At 35.2% G+C, this 23,949-nt stretch overlaps 1 protein-coding gene across 2 annotated transcripts in view; it reads left to right on the forward strand.

Annotated features, from left to right (window-relative positions):
- xkr7b (XK, Kell blood group complex subunit-related family, member 7b) overlaps nucleotides 1-23,949 on the forward strand; it is a 146,438-nt gene that overhangs the window by 101,362 nt on the left and 21,127 nt on the right. Inside the window, exons 1-2 of one of the 2 annotated variants that reach the window (NM_001012253.3) lie at nucleotides 19,178-19,450; nucleotides 23,201-23,400. In NM_001012253.3, coding sequence (NP_001012253.3) covers nucleotides 19,413-19,450; nucleotides 23,201-23,400 — 238 coding nt within the window. In that variant the 5' untranslated portion in view covers nucleotides 19,178-19,412. Of the gene's footprint in view, nucleotides 1-19,177; nucleotides 19,451-23,200; nucleotides 23,401-23,949 lie in introns of those variants that run through there. The other variant, XM_068216748.2, reaches the window with a different exon arrangement.

The raw sequence follows: 23,949 nt of genomic DNA on the forward strand, positions 1-23,949 counted from the left end.
ACTAGATGTCATTTGAACATTACAAATGTTTAATGCTGATTCATTTTTAGGTTTGTTAAATTTGTGATTCTGCTCATTTTCACTGGTCATCAGGCTGTCAAGCAGAGAAATGTCAATATGCTGTTAGAGATGAATGACAGTCATTGCTTTGTCAGAAACAAAATGACTGTGGTTTGCAGTAAGGGCGTAATGTTGTTATTCATGGAGCTGTGCAGGTGTGTGCTTGACTTACCGCAGGAGGGCTGGACACTTTTTTCCGACTCTGCTGCCTGCTGTCTGCATGACAGAGAGGCATTTGTGTATTAATGTATTCAGCGCAGTCGATATAGATTCATCCTATTGATGTCGGCACATCAACTGCTTCTCACTCAAATCATTTCAAAATGATGCAGTGTTGAAATGTTTGAGTCCTGAAAACACACACACACACACACACACACACACACACACACACACACACACACACACACAGATAAATATGCATTTATATTCACAGCATTCACTGACACCACATTAGGGCAGAAAAGGACAGACATTTTGTCACTAATGGACAGGAAACATGTACTCCATGTGATGCCATTTCTTTATATATATATATATATATATATATATATATATATATATATATATATATATATATATATATATATATATATATATACTTTTTAAGCAGAAATTGTTGATGTTAGTTGATGTTAGACAAATTGTAATCTGTCATTGTAATCTGTCAAATTGTAATCTGTCAAGAAATATTTCACCAATCAAGTTCAAAAGAGAAATAAAACACCACAGAAAAATACTTTTGTAATAGGGCAACAAACTTTATACTTTTCTTTGAGGTCCCACAATGTGTTAAATATATAAAACATCATACTTAAGAAGTTTCTTTCTGCAGACTTCTCATGACTGCAGACTTTCTGCAGACTTCTCTTTTTTTATATGCAAATCTACATAATTACAGAATCATTTTTGGATCGGTTCGACATAAGGAAATATTCAAATGCTGCAGAAAGCTTAATATTCTTTAAATGTTTAGTATGTTAAAAGCACATTTTAGATCAGCTTCATGGTGTCTCATAATAGCACAGTTGAATACACTTAGATGTACTTAAGTTTATCTTAAAATGTACTTAATACTATTTTTTAGAACATTAAATACAAAATTAGTTTGGGAAAATAGAGCACTTTTAGTACATTATTTAGCACACTTTTTTACAAGTTGTATATTCTTTTAATATATTACTATTATACTTTAAATTAGTCATAAATATATTTAAATGTTTAAAAGTAGGGTTCAAGTGTATTTCTAGTTGTAAGTAAATATATATATATATATTTAAAATACAGATATAGTATGTTAAAAGCACATTTTAGTTCAGTTTCAGGGTGTCTCAAAATAGCACCGTTGAGTGCACTTAGATGATATTAAGTTTATCTTAACATATACTTAATACTATCTTTTAGTACATTAAGTACAAAATTAGTGTGTGAAAATAGAGCACTTTTAGTACATTACTGAAAAGTGTACTAAGTATGCCTAAATAAAGTGTATTTTAGCACACGGCTTTCACATTTTGTATATTCTTTTAGTACATTACTATTATGCTTTAAGCTATTCTTAAATATATTTATGAATGTTTAAAATTAGGGTTCAAGTGTATTTCTAGTTGTAACTAAATCTATTTTAGTTTTAGTGCACTTTTTTTTTTTTTTTTACCTGGGACACCATTGACATGCCATTGAACTGATTAAAACCACGCAAGCTCATTCTGAAAACTTAGTCCCAAGGACGTTTCTGGAGACCACGAAATACATCCCGGGAGGTACGTATTTGTGCAGTTTTTGTTTTTGCAAATCTGCGAGAGGCCGCTGTATGCGCTTTTTAGCATCTCCAATGTCTCTCGCGAGCACGAACAGTTCTCACGTGAACCCACCGGAGGCCGCTGTCGAGTGACCGTCTGTCTGACTGACCGTTTGTCTGACTGACCGTCTGTCTGACTGACTGAATGATTGACTGGGCGACCGGCCAATCGGCCGACCCACACTCCTCCTCCTTCCCTAAACCCAACCGGTTTTACCGATTGACCCGCCAGCCAGCCCGCCCGCTTCCTTCCCTAAACCCAAGCAACGATTTACAAAAGCCATCCAGTAAAAGAAAATCGCTCCTCTGATTTTGACCAAGTTTTCGGATTTCACCACGTTCTCACCCTGTTATGAACTCATTCACTTTTTTTTTGGATTCTGTTTTTGTCTTACCTGAATTCTGAAACTGCTCCTCCCCAGACTCAAACACAGTCGTCGCCGTTGTTGTGGTCAGCTCCTCTCCACGTCTCCACTCCACTGACATACACGATGAGCTGGACAAAGTGGTTGCGGCGAGAAAACCCTCCACACTGAGGTAAGCTGTGAGCGCGAAGAGGAGCACTGCCCAGCAGCGTATGCTTAAAAAAAAAAAATTAATTGCAGCCATACGTACCCCTAGCTACATAAATCGCAGTCTCCAGAAACATCCACGGGACTACGTTGTCAGAATGAACTTGGGATTAACTAAAAGCTGGTATAAAATCAATTGCGAAGGGTTTTTACTTGATATTTATAGAGCATTTTAGTGACATGCTCCTATGTGGGTCCAAAACACATGTGGACATTACTTATTACACACACAGGGATGCAAAGCAGTGCACAATTATCTAATAATATGAACAATTAATCAGAAAAATAGCAAATGCGCCATGGCGTGACACAACTTACTCCTAAAGAAAATGGCAGTTGATACTCTGAATGGTTTAATGCACATTATACAAAACACACCCATAACTCATTAAGAGAATAAGTACAACCCTTGTAGACCATCCGCCGGGCACACAAACCGTTTTTCCATGTCTTTAAAATACCAAAAGTTGATTAAGACGCGCCATAAGTGAAACTGTGCCATCTGCTTTAGACAATGCATCTAGATCATTAAAATAGAGCCCAGAGTGTTTTCTGCCCAAGAGTGTCCGTTTGTTTGTCCATCATGGCGCTAACTTTAGTTTTTGTAACTGTTATGCTGAGTTGATATACTGTGTATGATTTATAAATAGTTTTTCCAATTTAGATCATCTAATAATGTCACCAAATTAAGTTTCAACTCTCTTCTGAGAGCCATTTTGTTCCTAAACTATAGCTTAAGTACAAAACACACACTTTCTCTCTCTCTCTCACACACACACACACACACACACACACAAACACTAAATATTGATGATGTCTTTGTACTGTAATTGCTTGGAGGTTTAATTTTCAGTTTGAATCATTCAGACAGTCACTCACCTGGGTTTAGTGTAGAATCCATGGCTTGAACTGGACTCTCTCCATTCAAATGGGATAATTACCCTCATTTAGTTAAACCACATGCAGCCGTTCAGTTTTCTAACTGCTCGTTTTCTTTCTTTCATCCTCGCTCTTAAGACTTTATGTCTTCCATTAAAAGTTATTGCAGGCGTATAAAGCGTCCTTGCAGAGAACTTTCCACTTCACATTACGAAAGAGTTCAAACGGGTCAAAACACACGAGAGAGTCACAACATACTGAAGTCACAGACATTTGGTTCATAACAGTACAGTATTGAGAATCGGTGTGTGGAGACAATAGTTTTATATGTTTTAATATTGGGGCAGCACAGAGAATCAGTGGTTGGCACTGTTGCCTCACAGCAAGAGAGTCAGTTGACATTTCTGTGTGGAGTTTTTCCCATGTTGGCGTGGGTTTCCTCCAGGTGCTCTGTTTTTCTTTTTGCATTTATCTTATAGGTGTTATCCACTGTGATATAAAGCTACACACGTGTTCATTTGGACAGAGTGATTAACTTAAGTGTAGTGTTGTCAAGATACATGTTCAATTCAATACCTTGCAAAATATTGATATTCAATAGACTACTATTTTTGATATAATAACAATTGTTTTAAAAATAGTACAAAAAATAAAAATAAAGATATATGTGCTAGAAATATGTTTACTTCAAATTTCTTTAGAGGAGCATTTTTTTCCTCAAGTTTTCCTCAAAATAGGGTTGATGTGGGCATTGTAGCACTTTAAATGCATGTAATGCCTGTTTCATTCATACTTGAGCAGAAATTCCATATATGCCTCTCAAAAGTAGCAGATGCCTTGATATTTATCATATCTAGAAAGCTAGTACAATTTCAGTTTTTCTGACTAATTATATTTACATTGATATGATGCTCATTTTATTAATTACATTTATTTTGTTTTACCAAAACTACGCACATTTTATACTGTGAAATCAAATATTAAGCTTCATCAGTAGAACTATTCAATTTCGCGAAAGAGTTGTATTATTACCTCATCAGCTTCAGCTCCTCAAAATAATGAAAGAATGAAGTGCAGTGGCGGAATTTTTTTAAACCATGTGACAACAGTGCCACTCCCACCTGCTGGTAGAAACAGGTGCTGCTGAACAGCTGACTATTTAATTACCCAACCCAAAGCTGCGTTAAGTGGATTGCGCGTGATGTATGTGGTAATTTTCAGTACTTAGAAAACAATTTTTATTTACGTGCAACATATTCCAAAAGATCAGGGGCTTTTGACAATGAATCAGGAGCTTAAGCCCCCAAAGCCACCCCTCGCAACGCCACTGCAAAGACATGCAGTGTAGGTGAATTTTAATAAACTAAATTGGCTGTAGTGTATGAGTGTGTGTGTGTGTGTTTGTGTGAATGAGTGTGTATGGGTGTTTACCAGCGTGTTTCGGCTAGAAAGGACATCTGCTGCCTAAAACACATGCTAAAATATTTGGGGGTTTATTCCACTGTGGTGACCTCTGAAACAGAGACTTAGCTGAAGGAAAATGAATGAATGAATTTGTTAATATTAGTTATCATAAACATACAATTGAATAGACGTAATATACTGAATCAAAACTTTAAAAATACAACTTTAAAATTTATTTTAATGTTCATTTACATCCAAAGTTCTGTCTGTTAATAAAATTTAAAGGATCTGAGATAACATGAACTAACAATAAACAGTTAAGGGCCGATCACACCGAACACGCTTTTACGTTCCAAAAGCACAAGGTGCACCACTCTGCCTTATTGTTGACAAAAAAGAAGTGATGTGCACTTTTAATGTAATGTATTGTGCATGAGTTTTTCTTCTCAGTGGCGCAGTGGGTAGCAAGTTCGCCTCACAGCAAGAAGGTCGCTGGTTCGATCCTCGGCTCAGTTGGTGTTTCTGTGTGGAGTTTGCATGTTCTCCCTGCGTTCGCGTGGGTTTCCTCCGGGTGCTTCGGTTTCCCCCAAATTCCAAAGACATGCGGTAGAGGTGAATTGGGTAGGCTAAATTGTCCGTTGTGTGTGTGTGTTTCCCAGAGATGGGTTGCGGCTGGAAGGGCATCCGCTGTGTAAAAACTTGCTGGATAAGTTGGCGGTTCATTCCGCTGTGGCGACCCCAAATTAATAAAGGAACTAAGCTGACAAGAAAATGAATGAATGAATGAATGAATGTGTTATTCAAGATTTGTGAAGTCATACAGCACCAGATAACTCAACCACAAGTCTCTCTTCCATCTTCAAAGTCTCCATAGTTGTCTTGATAACACAAACAGTGCAGGCACCTGCACTGGAAAACCCCATGCTTTTTATTTGATTAGAGAATGGAACAAATGCGACTGACGTAACACACTTTTTCAGCCCAGAGTTAACTTTTTTCAATTGCAAATGTAACAGCGCGCATTGGCAAAAATGTGAGGTGCATGGGGTGCATAAGCAATTATTACAAATTAATAAATCATTCAAAAAAGGCGCCTCTAAACGCAAAAAGCACATTCGGTGTGAACGGCTCCTTACTGAACAGTACTAATTTGTACTAACATTTGTAAATGTAAATAAACACTGTAGCAAATGCATTGCTCATGATTATTTCATGTCAACAAACTAAGCATGGCCTCTGTAAAACTATTTTAATACCGTAAATGAACAGGAAAATGCTGACAGCAAAAATAGCCTAAAACATAAATTGCATGTCTTTCTATCATATTCATTCATTCATTCATTCATTTTCTTTTTCGGCTTAGTCCTTTTATTAATCTGGGGTCGCCACAGCGGAATGAACCACCTACTTATCCAGCATACGTATGTTTTACGCAGCAGATGCCTTTCCAGCTGCAACCCATCTCTGGGAAACATCCATACACACTCATATACTACGGGCAATTTACCTTACCCAATTCACCTGTACCTGAAGGAAACCCATGCGAACATGGGGAGAACATGCAAACTCCACATAGAAACGCCAACAGACCCAGCTGAGGCTAGAACCAGCGACCTTCTTGCTGTGAGGTGACATCACTACCTACTGCACCCCCAGTATTATTTTTATAAAAATATATATAACATTTTATAAGAAAGAGGAAAGAACTTTTAAAGACTTTGTCACGAACACTTAAAAGTGGTTTTAATTTCTTCTGAGATTGAGGAAAGTCTAAACCTTGTAAAATCATGGATAAATTGCAGAAATTATGGCTATAAGTTTAAGTGAATGGAAACAATTACAGAACAATTCACTTAAACAGGAATGGAAAGTTTTGAAGACCAATTTGTACCCAGAAGTGAGGAAATCTGACAAACTCTATTTGAAGATATTTAATTTTAACAGAAAGACTGCTGAAAGTTTTATCTATCTATCTGCCTGTCTCTCTTCCTGCCTGCCTGCATGCCCGCCCGCCCGCCCGTCCGTCCATCCATCCATCCATCCATCCATCTAAGCCAACAAAATAAATTTCAAAATAATATTTCTGTGATTTTATTACATGCAAAAAAGCACACCAGACGAGTAAAAGAGCTCATGTGTGTTTAAAGAGAGTGCCATTTCCTTGCGAGAAGGATTGAATATTTGCTTCTTGCTGTGGATAAACATGTTGAGTAAAAGATGTTCCTATTCAAATCAAAACAGATTTCTTTCGTTCAACTTCAATACTCCGCTTGTGGTACAATTGGCTGATTCCTTATGTGAAAGCAGCCATAATATCATTGAATGTCTTGTCAAGTCCTTTCAGTCAGACTCTAATGTGGCGGCAGCTGTTTTCTGGATGTCTGTGCGGACGAGAGTGTGAATGAGAATGAGAGCGAGAGAGAGAAGCTCTTCATCTAAAACCCTGCACACCAGCTGCATCTTCCTTGCTTCCGTACTTTGTGCACTCAAAGCCTCGTTTAGAGTAATTAGCTGTATTTGGCTCAGTTAATGAGTTTCCCCTCCGTCCTTGTATACTTGTTTTTAGAGGAGCTCTGTCAGTCAGAAGAGAAAGACTGTACCTGGGAATGGCAGGCTCTGTTTGGTATTAGTGTGTTTGTGTGGCAAGCTGTTTTAACATTCAGTCTATTGGACTTAAGCTGCCTGCCAAATCGCATACTTATGCACTATTCTACGCCATTTTGTAGTATAAATAGTGTAAGTAGTGCATTCACACTGAAAACTCATAATAAGTAAATAAGTGCACTTTAATTACCCGGATGATGCACTCATTCAGCTGCTAAAATTAAGTGTGTAATGATGGACACTTCACGCACTCAACGACCGCAGGTTTGTTTACGTAGCAGAAGGGGCGGAGCTATCGGACGCACATGTTGAATAACTTTATTTATTTTGGATGGTGAAAGCAAAATTCTCCTACGAGAGTGATTATAGCGCCTCCCGATGGTGAATGTGGTTATACTCACGGCAGGTATTATTTGATAATTCGGTCGTTTATTTCACTTATTTGGCAACCGCCAAACGTCATCAGGGAAACGGTTTGAATTTCTGTTTAGTAAAAAAACATTAGTGTGCCATTTGGGATGCCACTACATACATATACTATCCTGTTGAGTGTGTAAGTGCATAAGTACATAGTGCATGAGTGCATAGTGTATAGTGTGCCATTTGGGACGCAGCTTTATTCTTCACAAACGAGCAGACGCAGCCATTGAAATCTTTTTGGCTTCAGACTTCCGGTCTCGTTCACTTCCATTTCTTTTTAGATGGTCAAAAAACAGCAAATTTTGCTGCTTGGTGTTGCAAACTGGTATTTTATATTTTATTAGGCTATTCTTGTCATAAACACACTTGTAGTTTGACCGTTTTCTGCTGTTTATTATTCCTAGTCTTTTCTCCCATAAGCAACTAAATCGAAATTTCTAATGCTGTGTCTAAAGCACACAAGACGTGGCATGCTATTCATGCATATACGCGTGAATTATTATTTTTTATTTCAAATTTTGAGCTTACTTGCTTCATTCGCACACCAAATTCGCTTCACAATAGCAGACATCCTAAGTTATGTAAAGTCATTTCCAGGGGGATACAGAGTTGATTTGCGGGAGGTTGCGGGAGAGTGTGTGCCTGAAGAAGGAGGGAGGGGGGTTGGTATCTGTGAGTGAGCGACATATCAGAGTAGGGGCAGGTGCGCGCGAGACGTACCTGAATAGCGGTGGGGGTGAGTTGCGCGCGACATACCTGAAGAGCGGTGGGGGCTGAGTTGTGTGCGGCATACCTGAAGAGCTGTGGGGGGTGAATTGCACGCGACATACCTGAAGAGCGGTGGGGGTGAGTTGCTTGCGACGTTTCTGAAGACCTTGGAGGGATGGTTTGGAGAGGGGTGTGCAATGTATTCAAGGATCGGGCGGGAGATGCGAGATTTACAGAAGATAATCATTCATTTGCAGGCATCCGGGAGTCTCTATGCATTTGCGGGATGCTCCTAGAACTTCCGGGAGACTTGGGATGTCTGCAATAGAAGCGAATTCACATCATGGACAAGGCTTCTGTCTGCCCCATGACTCTAGCTTCAGTGCTAAATGGCTAGCATGGATTTTATTGAGAGAGTAGCTGTGGTTTATGTGCTTTAGGAAGGCTGAAAAACAGCGTAGGTTCTTTCGGCTAGTCCACCCAGCTCTCAATAACTCCTCCAGAAAATATACCTGGATGATAGACGCTTTCAGAGGTGCTTCAGACTGAGCCGAGCCCAGTTTAATGAACTGTTGTCCGGTGTCGGCAAGAGGATTTCCCCTCAGGACACCAACATCAGGCACTACGTCATAATCACTCTCCTACAAGAGGAAGCTCCTGATTGGTTGATGCAGCCCGAATGTCTGCTGTAGTTCAGATTTTCCAACTCGAGCAATTGGCACGAAACGGTCAACTCGCGTCACTTCATTTGAGCGAATTGCGTCATTCGTATCACCTTATACATGCTTATTGCACTGCAGGATGTCTATTTGCGTCTTGCAACACAGACCCCAAGTTGAGCACCCCCTGCTGGTCTCACTAACACCACTTCCGGCAGTATCCTGTTTTTTCCATGTAGTCTTACATCGAGGTACTGACCAGGTGCTGCCTTGCTTAGCTTCAGTGGGCGACCATGTGAGAGTTACTGTTGTGGAACTGCTGGCTATAACGTTTATAAAATAAGTGACACTCTCTGCATTTTAATATGACATTAGTATCAATAGCATACTTGTGATACTACTGTTATAATTCTAGAAGATTTTTTAAATTTCAGGGAAAAATTACATTGTACCCAGTGTTTCTACAACACTTCACTGATTTTGTGCCATCTAACAAAAGTTACTACCATAATTCACAGAAAGCATTATGGTGGGTAAAATACAGGTGGATATTTTACATTTTCAAAAAGCTTACCATAGTGTGTGTGTATTCTGGCCAGGACAACCTCCCAGGCCTCATTCACACTCAATATGAGCATTAATCACGCTAATTACAGCAGCTCTGCCTCAGGGGCTGCTGGGACGGTGGAGGACTAAGGTGAAGACGGGCTGATAGACAGGAGATGTTAGTCACGCTGCTCGTCACTTTGCAATGCAAATGGAGTCACAGGGAACCTCATTGCCGCCTTTGAATTAACACGTGGCTCATATTGAGTAAAAGTAGAATAGCTTTCGATTTTTACAGCCTTGACTCACTTTCAATTGACTCATTCACTTGCGCAGTTCGTGACATTGAAGTAAATCACCAGATGTGTAGAGCATGTCATGATAAAAATATAATTATTATCATGAAATTTCTTCTTCAGGTCTGGTGTTGAGTTCAAGGTAGAACGATTTGATTGAATAAATGTATGCACAAAATAGTTTGAGGTCAGCACTTTTAAAAATAAATTATTGTTTTCGTTTAGCAAAGACACATACTCATTAAAAGTAACATTGATTCACATGCCTTCTATGTAAGGGACAATCAATGAATTGCTGTGCATTATTACTCATCCTCAACTCTCAACAAAATGCATTATCTGCATCTTCGCAAATATTTTTGAGTATATTATTGAAACGGTTAATCTCCACAGGCTCCTGCTGAAGCAGACATCCTTCAGTTTACACAGAGGAGTGAACCCTCTGGACTGTTACTGAGTTGTTATGGTTACAACTAATGTTTGGGAGAAGCACATTAATTTAGAACTTTGATTTGACTTTCAACACTAAAGTCTCTTTAAGGCAAGTCATTTTTCTTGGCAGCCATCTTTGAAACACCTCTCAAGCAGAACAAGCTTTCGATTGAATTTCATATTAGGAATCACCAATAAAGTTAAACAACAGCCGTCTCTTTAGTTTTATTTCTAAATATTTTAATCACACAAAGTCTGCAGAAACTGGATCAGGGTGGGACCAAGCTGGAGTGCTTACTCTGATCCCCCAGGCTCTGCAATGGTTGGGGAAAATTCCAAATTGATCCAAAATAATTGATTACAATTGGCTTAAGATTAGCAATGAAAATTTGGAAAATGCAACCAGAAGAACCTGAGATATTAAATAAATAAATAAATAAATACATACATACATACATACATACATACATACATACATACATTCTGCGATCAAGTCTAGTCTGAGCTCCTTCTCCACAGAGTCTTTAGCCATCAAGGACTGGTTCCTGTACTAGAAGGTGGGGCTTCATTTCCATATTGACTGTTACACTTTTCCCCATTAAAATGTATATGTGACATGTCAACACTGACAATTTATTGCACCTTCCAGTTTTTCTGAATCAACAATTTAAACCAGGCCATGGAATAAATCCATTTTCTCTTAATTGAGTTATGATAAATGATTTTTGATATTTTCTGTATTGTAATATTTCTGAAAGATAGCGCGACATAATCTGAGGTTACAGTCTTGAAAATTAAGTTTTGCATCGCAGAAACAAATGACAATTTAAAATACATTGAAATAGAAAATAGAAAATTTTTAAATTGTAATAAAATGTTACACAGTTGAAGTCAGAATTATTCGCCCCCCTTTGAATTTTATATTTTCTTTTTTAAATATTCCTTAAAAGATGTTTAACAGAGCAAGGACATTTTCACAGTATAATATTTTTTTCTTCTGGAGAAAGTTTTATTTGTTTTATTTCGGCTAGAATAAAAGCAGTTTTTTTTTTTTTTTTTAAATCCACTTTAGGGACAAAATTATTAGCCCCTTTAAGCAATTTTTTATTTGTTATTTTTTTGATAGTCTGCAGAACAAACCATCGTTATACAATAACTTGGCTAATTACCCTAACCTGCCTAGTAAACATAACCCGGTTAAGCCTTCAGATATAACTTTAAGCTGCATAGAAGCGTCTTGAAAAATATCTAGTAAAATATTATTTACTGTCATCATGGCAAAGATAAAATAACTCAGTTATTAGAAATAAGTTAGTAAAACTATTATGTTTAGAGATGTTAAAGAAATCTTAAAGATTTTTTTATGAAAAATTTGATTGCTTGATTGATTGATTGGTTGATTGATTGATTGATTGATTGATTGATTGATTGATTGATTGATTGATTGATTGATTGATTGATTGTCCCCAAAGATGAATTGTTTAATCTTCAAGGGCTATAATTTGAGTTATAAATAAGGGCCATGAAATCCTTATGAAATGCAATTGACTACTTTCAAACAATTTGTCATATATGAAAATTGGATAATATTAAGGTTTCGGATCTAATTTAATAAATCTGCTTTCTTGCTCACATGCATTTTGCACAAATATGCACACACTTGAGATATTTTGAAGTCAGAGTGTCTGAAAGGCATTCAATGTGCTCTTTGATTCCAGACGTTCACAGTTTGGCACAAGTGTTTATTTCTCTGCCACCCTGAAAGCCCACACCACCTCGCTCTCTCTCTGCTTCCTATGAAAAAGCAGGTCATGCAGTTTAAGCAAGAGCGGATTATAGATGGAGCCAATGGGGCTAGAGCCCCGGGGTCCCTCACTGTCAGGGGCCTCCAGACTCCTGGAAACAAGCCACTGCAGATGCAATATTGATAGAGATAGATGAAGAGCACTTGAACGCATGCCAGAGTATCACCACAGTGAGCAAAGAAATGAAAACTGAGTCTTTCTTGACACTACTTATGCATCTTTCATGTTGTATACATTGTAGTTGCTTTCTGCAATGTATTGCAACATCTCAAGGACATTTCTGCATTAAAAATGTCTTATGTATATTTGATATTGTGGTTGGAATATCATAAGGAACCCTTCGAATGGTGAAATTTAATGCAGTTATAAACCATACAAGATGTTTTGGAAGATGATACGCCTCTGAGTGTAGCCCTTTTTGATAAAAAGAAATATAAAATAAATAAAAAAATGCTATAAAGTTTCTAATATAAGATTTTTATTTTCATGAATTAACATTTTTAAACCAGATTTGAGCTGTTGAACTAAGATTGAAGGACATTAATATTATTTTTATTGGTGGTAGTAGTAGTAGTAGTATTACTATTATTAATAAAAATAATAATTAATTATTATTATTATTATTATTATTATTATTATTATTATTATTATTATTATTATAAATATTATTATTATTATTATTATTATTATTATTATTAATATACAAATAAATAACTGCAATGGTGTGCCTGGTTTTAATCATTTAATCATTGGTTTTTATCAGTTTGTGAAGAGTGGGAGAAGAGGGTTGCATTTTTTTATCTAACACAATGGGCAGCACATTGAACACATTTTATAAGTGGTCAGAAACTAGGAAATACCTAATGAAAGAATAAAGTTACATTAAAACAAAGCACACCATTGTTTTTCTTGTGAAATTCCCAATAAGTTTGATGTGTCAAATGACCCTCTTCCAATTGAAAAAAACAAAAGTTTATCCAAGATGGCCGACTTGAAAATATATGCTTATGTGCCACAAACAGGACGTTAACATCACCAACCATTCCCATTTTATTAAGGTGTATCCATATAAATGGCCCACTCTGTAGTTAAGAAAAGAGTTCATTGTGTTCCAGGCCAATTGCACCAAACATATTTTTCCAAGTTCAGTCCAACTATTAAAAAAAAAGTGATAAAAATTTATCTTACGTTTAAAGATACTCTTTTGTTTTATTGATTTGTTTCATTTTATTTATGGTGTGGTGTCTCCAGTGTTTTTTACAATGAAGCAGAACTAGCAGGACTAGCAGGACTTTAAGCATAAAAGTTTATTCATTTAAATCACTGAATTTTAGATATATTCAACGGAATTATTACAATTTATTTTACCCAACATAAGAATCTTCAGATTTACTGAATAAAAATAACAATGCGGAAAAATAAACAATGTAATTATATAATGCGAATATGAGAAATGAGACTTGAGATTTGAGATTTAAAAAAATAAATAAATAAATACTTCTAAAGGTGCTGTCGACTTGAAATGTTCACCAGATGCCAATAACAGCTAAAGTGATCCATGCAAACTGTACAAACAAAACAAAACAAATTAGTTTAGAAAAATTATATATCATAAAATGGAATGACACAGGAAAAATCAATTGAACACATGAAGAAAGGAGGTGTAAAAAGTCATGAAAAGTCCAGACAGCAGTTGGAATATCTCAGTAGTAAGAAAGCAATCTTCTACCTCTCATTAGTGTAAATTAATATTAGCTGTTTTAGTCTCAATGCCTACCTTACCAGATGATCAAGAGGAATTCCGTGTGTATACATTTCAACAAGACAATGGTCCCAAACACAGCCAAAAAAGTACTGTATTATTGGTTTCAGAAAAGAATATAAAGCTGAGTGAATGACCCAGACAATCACCTGTCCTGAATCCATAATAAAAATAAAGGGTAGAGAATATAATAGCGACTTACAGAATCATCAAGATTTTTAACTCTCTTGATGTCTGGGTGAAAAATCACATCTGAGCAATTCATGCGACTCTATTCTCCATACATATTATATATTACAAATTACTCAATTTTTCATACAAGTTATTATATACACATCAGTAGTTCAGTTTTTTCTCCTTGTTGTTACACTTGAAATTCAGATTTATTTATTTATTTATTTATTTATTTATTTATTTATTTATTTATTTATTTATTCATTCATTCGTTCATTCCTCCGTCCGTCCGTCTGTCTATCCATCCATCCATCCATTCTTTATTTATTTATTTATTTATTTATTTGTTTGTTTGTTTGTTTGTTTGTTTGTTTATTTGTTTATTTGTGTATTTATTCATTCATTCATTCATTCGTTTATTTATTTATTTATTTATTTATTTATTTATTTATTTATTTATTTATTTATTTATTTATTTATTTATTTATTTATTTATTCATTTATTCATTTATTTATTTATTTTACAAAATCTGGGTAAATTTTATGTCAACAGCTCCTTTTACCAGGGCAAATTCAATACTTATTTTATCCACTGTATATATATATATATATATATATATATATATATATATATATATATATATATATATATATATATATATATATATATATATATATATATATATATATATAATGGAAATCACTTGTTGATCTCAACATTCATTCATTTTCAAAAAAAATCTACAATATCTTCAACAAATAAAGAATGTAATGTTAGAGCAAACATGTACCCAAAAGATACATTTAGCTCAATTCAAACAAGACATCGCTTTTATATACGCATAAAAAAAAATCCTTTAACTGAATTTGTTGTACATTCTCAATGTAATCCACTGAATCTGAGAATTCCTTAAGTGAATCACGCGTCCTTCATTCCATGCAGCAGATGGCACATCTGCTAATAGGCAGGCGATAATAATGCAGTTTACGGCTGAAATACAGAGACAGCATTAAACAATGTTGACTGTAAGCATGTTAGACAAGAATACTCCATGGCGGTCTCAACGGGGACAGCGGTGCTAATTACTGCAGAGGAGAAATTAGCCACACGCAAACATGCACACTTTCTCTTTCACTCTCTCTCTCTCCGGTTCCTCTTACAGAACTCCCTGCTCTCCTTGTATATAAAGTAATCAGGGTTCATTATGCCAAAATCAATGCGCAATGTAATTAAAGTCCTTCATACTGTAAAGCTTGGCTGTCTTAAACTCTTCTCTCAGGTTCATCTGCAGTTTTTTTCACCGCTACCTGTCCTTTATGTCAGCCTCACTGCAACAGTTCAATGACAAACCAACTCTCATTTCTCCCAAAAAAAAAAAAAAAACCTGAGGTACAGATGTAGAAAAATAGATTCTGGCCACATCGGTGGTGGTTTTCTGTCTCTATCTTTTTTTTTTTTTTCTCTTAGGTTCCGTCACTCCAAACCACTCCAGAGTACACTGGAGACCTCAAGATTAATTCATTTGATAATGGATGTGCTGGAGCTCACATTCTGGCTAAATGTCTGCCGGAGACACCATACAAACACGCACATAAACAAACAGCACAAATTCAAGCATATTGTTTATGGTTTTTGTGTGGTATTTGGCATGTCTCCGCGTTTGGCCTTGCCTTTCTCTTTTTCTCTCCCTCTCATAGATACAAAACTATTCCCATTCGCTTCACATGGAACACTTGGCAATGGATCTTCTGGAAACCTCCTGTAGTGCCATGCAGGCTCAGTTCCCTTAAAACCTTTAGCCTATCAGAGAGGGACATGAAACACAATCTCTGGCCCTCACCGCCTATCATAGTTAAGCATGAAGAAATGCTTCCCGTTGCCGACTGGAAGTGTAAAACTCAGGATGAAGGACTCTTCTGCAGCCTTTAGATAATGCAGCTGGCATGAAGCTGGATTGAGCTGAGATTTGAAAGAGGGTGAGAGAGAAGGATAGAGAGAGAGAGGTTGAAGGAGAAAGAAAATGAGAACAGGATTAAGTACATGAGAATGTATGACTGTATTCTTTAATTGAAAACGTCTTATTTCAGAAGTCAGTTGAGAAAAAAAAAAAGAACTGGAAAAAGATACATTATAGAATTTTTATCAGAATCCATTTACTTCAAAAATATTCAACTGAAATTAAGTGTTTAATCATTGTTTAAGCGTTTAACTGAACAGAATGAATTTCAGGACATAGACTGAAACTGAGAATTTAATATGTTCTATTTCAAAATTCACTCAGTTTCCACTCACCACAGCAGAATGAACCACCAATTACTCTGATATTTTTTTTTATCTATTTATTTATTTATTTGTTTATTGTGGCAGATGCACTTCCAGATGCAATCCAGCACTCAAAGTGCACTAACTTGTAAACCCCCAGTGCTGAAAAACAATTATACACTCCCTCATTTACACACACTATGGGCAATTTAGTCTATTAAATTCACCTAAAGCGCATGTCTTTGGACTGTGGGGGAAACCGGAGCACCTGGAGGAAAGCCACGCAAACATGGAGAGAACTAGCAAACTCCACCACTTGGTCCAGCCGGGACTCGAACCAGCGACCTTCTTGCTGTGACGCGACAGTGAATTATTAAATTTCTGTCATGACCACTCTCGGGATTTAGTATGGTTATGAATATGTTTATGGCAATGTTGATGTGTTTGGTCTTGATGGCAAAGATCTCTGCTGCTGCTTTGATTATTAAGGCAGAGCAAGTACTGAGACCTGTTACTGTCAGTATGCAGTACACAGACATGCCATCTGACAATACAACACACTGCTGCTGCAAACATAATATATAAAGTCAGAATTATTAAACGCCCTGTTTATTATTTTTTTTCCTCAGTTTATGTTTAACGGAGAGAAGATTTTTTTAAACAAATTTCTAAACATAATAGTTTTACCAACTCATTTTTAATAACTTTATCTTTATCTTTGCCATGATGACAGTAAATAATATTTTACAAAATATTTTAAAGACACTTCTATACAGCTTAAAGTGACATTAAAGGCTTAATTAGGTTAATTAGGTTAACTATGCAGGTTAGGGTAATTAGGCAAGTTATTGTATAACAATGGTTTGTTCTGTAGACTATCAAAAAATATATAGCTTAAAGGGGCTAACAATTTTGACCTTAAAATGTTTTTTTTTTTTTTATTAAAACTGCTTTTATTCTAGCCGAAATAAAACAAATAAGACTTTCTCCAGAAAAGTAAATAAGAAAAAAATATATTATCATACACAAAATTTAGCTGCTTTATTAAACATCATTTGGAAAATATAAAAAAAAAAAATTAAATAAATAAATAAATTCAAAGGGGGTTTAATAATTCTGGTTTCAACTATATGTAACCCCCGTAGCAGATCTAAACACAGGTGGAGCTGGGGTGGAGGAAGGTCTATAAAAATGCAGTGTAGCACAGCAGTGTAGAATGAGGTTGACCATTGGAAATGATGTGGAGCAAGCTTATTGGCTGCAGAAGCAACAGCAACCAATCTTTTGCGCCATGTAGTTAATGATGATGCAGGAGCAGATTAGGTGACCTATCAGCCTGCTTGTGCATAGGGTTTCATGGCAGAAAATTCTGTAAGAGATAGAATTGGTTTAATTTGATTTGAGCGAGTATAATAAAAATAAAGAAATATTGAATATCTGAATAATAATTTGATAAACTGACTAATAAAAATATGTAATGAATGATCATTGAACAAATCTAAATTTAAAAAAAATTCTAAATTTAAAAAAAATCAACTTTAAAAGAAGATTCAATAATATTGATTAAGATGAGATTCATAATTATTTTACTGGACTCAAATGAATCTTAAAAATCCTTCACTGGAATCAATATTTGTTGATATTCAGTTGAATCGAGTGAAATGTGATCCTGACACTAAGAAAGTAATTAGATAGTAAGTATGTATTAGATAGAAGTAAATATGATTCATTGGATTTACTTACTTTTTAAGATAACTTGTTGTAAACAATTTATATGGGCTGAACTTACACAAATAAATTAAATTTAGTAATGTTCAACTTATTTGTTTGTTAATATTCAGTCCATATAAATTGGTTGCAACCACTTGCCTTAAAAAAAACAAATCAGGCTCATTTTGAAAATGTACTACTAAGTATATACATTTCTGGAGTACCAGGAGGTACTTTTTTTAAAGTTTTTGTTTTAGCAAGTACACCTGAGGCTGCTGTGTACGCTTTTTCAGATCTCAAATTTCTCTCGCGAGTGCCATTTGTGCCTGCTCTTCTCGCGTAAATCCACCATTAGCAACTGTCAACTGACGGCGTTAGCCACCAAACAAACTAGTACCAGTGGGAAAGCAGTCCACACAGAGCTAAACAGTCAACTGGTAAGCCTGAAAAGGAACGACATCATGCGCGTCACAGCGTTCATTTTAATGTCGATATGCAGCCATATGTACATCTGCCTACAAAATTTGTGATCTCTAGAAATGTAGACAGGAGTACGTTTTCAGAATAAGCGTATGTTGTTAAAAAGAATTAAGTAAATCCAATTAATCGTTGTTGTTTTTTTCAGTGTATTTGAGAAAGTAATCTAAAGATTGCCTAAAGAGGAAGAAACTGCTTTCAATTCAGTCTGAATAAGAAGATAAAATGGATTAAATAATAAAGAACATCAAGAATTCTTCACTGAATTCAGCTAAATCTGAAAATCCTTCAATTGAATCAGTTGAATTTAAGGATTGTTTAGATAAATCTATTGAAATGTGAAAAGCATCACTAAAGTTAATTAAAGTTAATTAATAAAAAATGAGGGTGCTTTCACATCTGTAGTTCACTTTATTTGGTCCAGACCAAGGGACATAAATGATACATTGTTGCATTTGCTGCCGTCTTTGTGTCATTTTCACACCACACTGCTGGCTTTGGTCTGAACCAGTTGAAAAGAACCAAAATGCAGTCATGTGACAAAATCCACATCTCTTATTGGCCAGATGTTGTTAAAAATAGTTCCTAGACTGCTTACCGATTAGTCCGAATTCACATGCGGGAAAATGCCACTGAATTCTCGCAAGTAAACAAATCGGCAGACACAAACTGTCACTTTGTACTAGGGAGGGACGACTGCGCTGATGATTGTATCCCTGCTTTAGACAAACTATACATTTCTAGAATGAAGCGCGGCTGCGGCTGCGGCTGGAAAACAGTGTTTAATGCATCGCTCGTCACTTCAGGGGGAGCTGTGAATTAATTTAGCTAAACTGCAACATGGTCATCTTGTGGAAATATTACCAACGATCCATCAGGTAATGTTTTTCCCTCTCCCCCTCTCTGTTGGTAAAGCACTGTCAACAAATATTTTTCCTCCATATCCCATAATGCACAGTGCATTGGGCTATGGCAGCTGGATTAATCCAAAAGGCGCAGTACATTTTGCGGTTGGTTCTGTTTTAGTTCGGATCATATTCTCACCACAAACGAACCGCTCCAGGGTTTGTTTGAAAGTGTACCAAGACCACCTCATTAAGCAGGTCTCAGTACGCTTTTTTGATCTGCATTCACACCTGCTCAAACGAACCTCACCAAGAGGGAAAACAAACTCTAGTGCGATTCAAGCGAACTAAATCAGGCAGGTGTGAAAGCACCCTAAGAGAGATATTGAATCAAATAAAAAAAAAATGCAACATTAACTAAAAAGGGGGGAATGGTCTTTGTTAACTTTGACTTTAACATCATTGTACTGTGCCTTCATGTGTGTGTATGCATGTGCGCATGCGTGTGTGTGTGAGTGTGCGTGCATGTGTGTGACTTTATGTATACAGTATCAGGTTGTGTCCTTTTCTTCTCCTGCCAAAAGCTGCTGACAGGTGAAAAGACCTCAGTGCCACTCTGCTGGTGTCATATTGTGATGGGCACTTTGACAGTCAGTTCACTCAGCTGTGCCAAAGCTTGTTTTCAGATAGTTTAATACTAGACCTCTCTCACTTACTCACTCACTCACTCACCATTCAACCCGCTGTACACCTGAATATCCCTACAGTAACTCCATATTTTATGATTTTAAAGGATTTTTGTCAGGACAGACAAATAAAAAAAAAAACTCTCCTCCCAAAAATTAAATTAAATTAAATTAAATTAAATTAAATTAAATTAAATTAAATTAAATTAAATTAAATATAGGTGAATTGGGTGAGCTAAATTGTCTATAGTGTGTAAATGAGTGTGTTTCCCAGTGATGGGTTGCAGCTAAAATGACATCCGCTGTGTAAAACATATTTTGGATAAGTTGGTGGTTCATTCTGCTGTGGTGAAAAAAAAATGAAAAAATGAATATAATGGAAATGTATTAGATAAAAATGCATTATTATTGAATGGAGATAATGGAGATGTAACAACATTTAATGCTTGCATCATTCATTCATTTTATCGGAAGTCACAGGAAACACACTACAGTTTTAATTAAAGCTAAAGATGTCAAAAAACCTTTTAATTTTCACTGTAAAAATGCCTTTCTTACTTCGATTTTGTTTTCTTTCTAGTCCAAATATCTAACTTTATGAATATGTAAATACTAATGTTAACTAAAATCTCCTCTGCGGGAATTGGTTTTCAGCTTTTTTACCCTAAGGCATTTGTTTGGAACCATATAATACACAGCATGTTGCTCAATTAATTAAATACTTGATTTGAATAAATGAATTAGAAATCACAAAAAAGTAAGAATGTACTTTAAAGTCTGTTCAATGTTAGATTGCTGTATAGTATAACTAGCTGACAGCTGGGCAAATAATTGTGTGGAATTAACAGAATAAATAATAGAATTAAAAGGTTTTAAGAGGAATAAACTGTTGTTGAGTTTCCAGTCAAACTTGATGGTAAATTGATCTGTCACTTCTTAATGTGGCAAATACAAACAAAATAATTGGACCATGATGTGTCTGATTGGATGATAAATCACATCTGCTATTGTTTTTAAAAATTGTTTATTTGTTTATCTTTTCATGAGTATGCATATTGCTGCTTTTACGCAGATCCTGATGATGTAAAAACACTTAATTATTGGGCCTTTTTATACAGTAAACTATTTAGTTGTATTAGAGGGGGAAAAGCTGTAAACTCTTTACTAGATTTACTTTATGTATTATTATTATTATTATTATTATTATTATTATTTATTTTTTATATAATTTTTATTATTTTATTATTATTTATTATTATTATTATTTATTATTATTATTATTATTATTATTATTATTGCTGTTGTTATCATGTTCAGTTTTTGTTTTAGTTTCTATTTTCTTGGACTTTTAATTGTAGTTTGTTTTCTGTTTTCTGTGTTTCCATTTTCAAAATGTAAATCATTGTTTCATTGATTGCGCTCACCTGTTCCTTGTTTAGGTCATCAGTTAAATTGTATAAGCCCTCATTTTCTACAGTTTCATGCATTGTCTTAGATTTTTTTTTTTTTTTTTTTGTAGCTTGTTTTGCCCTATTTTGATGACTGTTATATTTATATATTTTTTAAAAAGCCTAACTGCCTGTAAAATATATATTTCGTTTTCTGCTCTGTACATAATAACTGTTCTTCTAAAAGTTTTATATAATTTTTTTAAGTTATTTTGTATAAAAACGATTAGATTGAAAAACTGTTATTTATGCTTTTTTGTGCTTTGAGAATCAGCTTTGAAACACCACAGTTTTATTTTGGTAGAAAACTTGCCGTAATTTTGAAATGCTTCTCTGTTGATGGCCACAGCAGATTTATAAAGCGTTCTCATTACAAGCTAGGCCTTCTCAAATGGCCATTGTAAGTGGCTCAAGTTTAAAGCACTTTCAGAGATGAAATTCATGTGGATCATTTACTATGAACAGAGTCGCTTTGAGACACTGAAAACACACTTATCATGAGCTTCCCATGTCAAAACATCATTAGCAGATTAAATATTTATATATTCTCCATGCATTCTTATTCAGTATTTTGTGTTTTATTCTCATAACTCAAATTATTTCAATTATGTTTTGCTGCTTGTGTAATTTATTATTATTATTATTATTAAACATTATTAAGGTACTTGTCAAATTTGACAATTATGTTTTGCTGCTTGTGTAATTTATTATTATTATTATTATTATTAAACATTATTAAGGTACTTGTCAAATTTGAACTGCATTATTAAATATTCTGGTTGTCCAAATCAAGTGATTAAGACAAATTTTGTCAAAATAATTCAAATAAAAAGTATTATCAAAAAATATCAAAAAAAAAAAAAAAAATATATATATATATATATATATATATATATATATATATATATATATATATATATATATATATATATATATATATATATATATATATATATTATAACAAAATCTGGCAAACACAAAGTATATTTTGAGTTTGATTGCATTTCTGAGCTCCTAATGTCGCTATTTAACACATTCAATGCACTTTTTTCGACACATCCCATAATTTCTAAAATATCAACCTCTACCAAATGGTTGATATGTCAGTTTATGCTAAAAGTACCGCAATTAACACAAATACTTTAAAAATAAAAAAAATTAAGTGTAAGATCAATTTATTTAAAATATATTCAAAATAAACCATTTCTGAATGCTAAATCATTTTTATTTCTTTGAAGTTTGCCATAGAATATTTTAGATTCTCATTTAACATGCTTTCTTGTTTTTTTTTTTTTTGTTTTTGTTTTTTTTTGTTTACAACATTCTTTAAAGGACTTTAACAGTAATTATTTACAACAGTCAAAATATGGTCAACAATTTGGTAGAGCAGGCGGTAAAAGGGTTAAAATAAAGTGTTACCGGTGAAGTTTCTATTCTGTTATCCCCGTAGAAAGAGGTAAACTATTACACAATTAGGGGCTGACAACGGCAAAATCTTGGAACATAAAGTACTGTATACCAAGTCCCCAACACATTTGCTGCTTGACAAGTGTTTATTCCAGTCCCTATTTACTAACAAATTCTTCACCTGACCTTGAATTGGCATATCTAAACAATCTCTTTACATTTTTCTTCTCTTGTGTCTCTAGGTACGTCCACACCTTGTACCTGGGTGTGCAAAGTCGCTGGCATGGTGGCCCGGGTCAGCGTCATTTCTACTGGCGCCTGATGTTCGAGAGCGCTGACATCAACATGCTGCGTCTGCTGGAGGCTTTCCTGAAGAGCGCACCTCAACTAGTGCTGCAGCTCAGCATCATGATCCACAGCAACCACATACTGCCACTGCAGGGTGAGAACACACACACACACACACACACACACACACACACAGTTGGGTTTTTAAGTTTAATGGGGACATCCTATAGCTGTAATATTTTGTTTACAGTTTAGACTGTGTATTACATCCTCCTCTTACAAAACTCCCTCTAAACACAACCCTGACAGAATACATCACACAGTTTTACATTTTCAAGTACTGTATTCTATGATTCATAAGGTGTTTTTTTTTTTTCATGGGACCAGAAAAAGGTCAAAAACTACTGGTATTAATACATTTGTGGGGACCACTCACAAATATTGTACAATATATAAACACACTCATGCGTGCACACAAACTAACACATGCATACAAATATCCATAAAGGCCACATACCCACATACACAGACCCAGGCGGACACATGAGATGCTTTTAGTATAGCATATTTAATGAGACGTGCTGAGAGAGAGAGAAAGAGCGAGAAAAGCGAGAGAGACTGAACACTTGTGTGATTGCACTGTGATCATCATGACTTATTCATACTGCCACTCGTGAGAAGAGGGTTTGCTTGTGATGAATTA

The sequence above is a fragment of the Danio rerio genome, chromosome 23 (genome assembly GCF_049306965.1).
Source record: "Danio rerio strain Tuebingen ecotype United States chromosome 23, GRCz12tu, whole genome shotgun sequence".
NCBI classification, from domain to species: domain Eukaryota; kingdom Metazoa; phylum Chordata; class Actinopteri; order Cypriniformes; family Danionidae; genus Danio; species Danio rerio.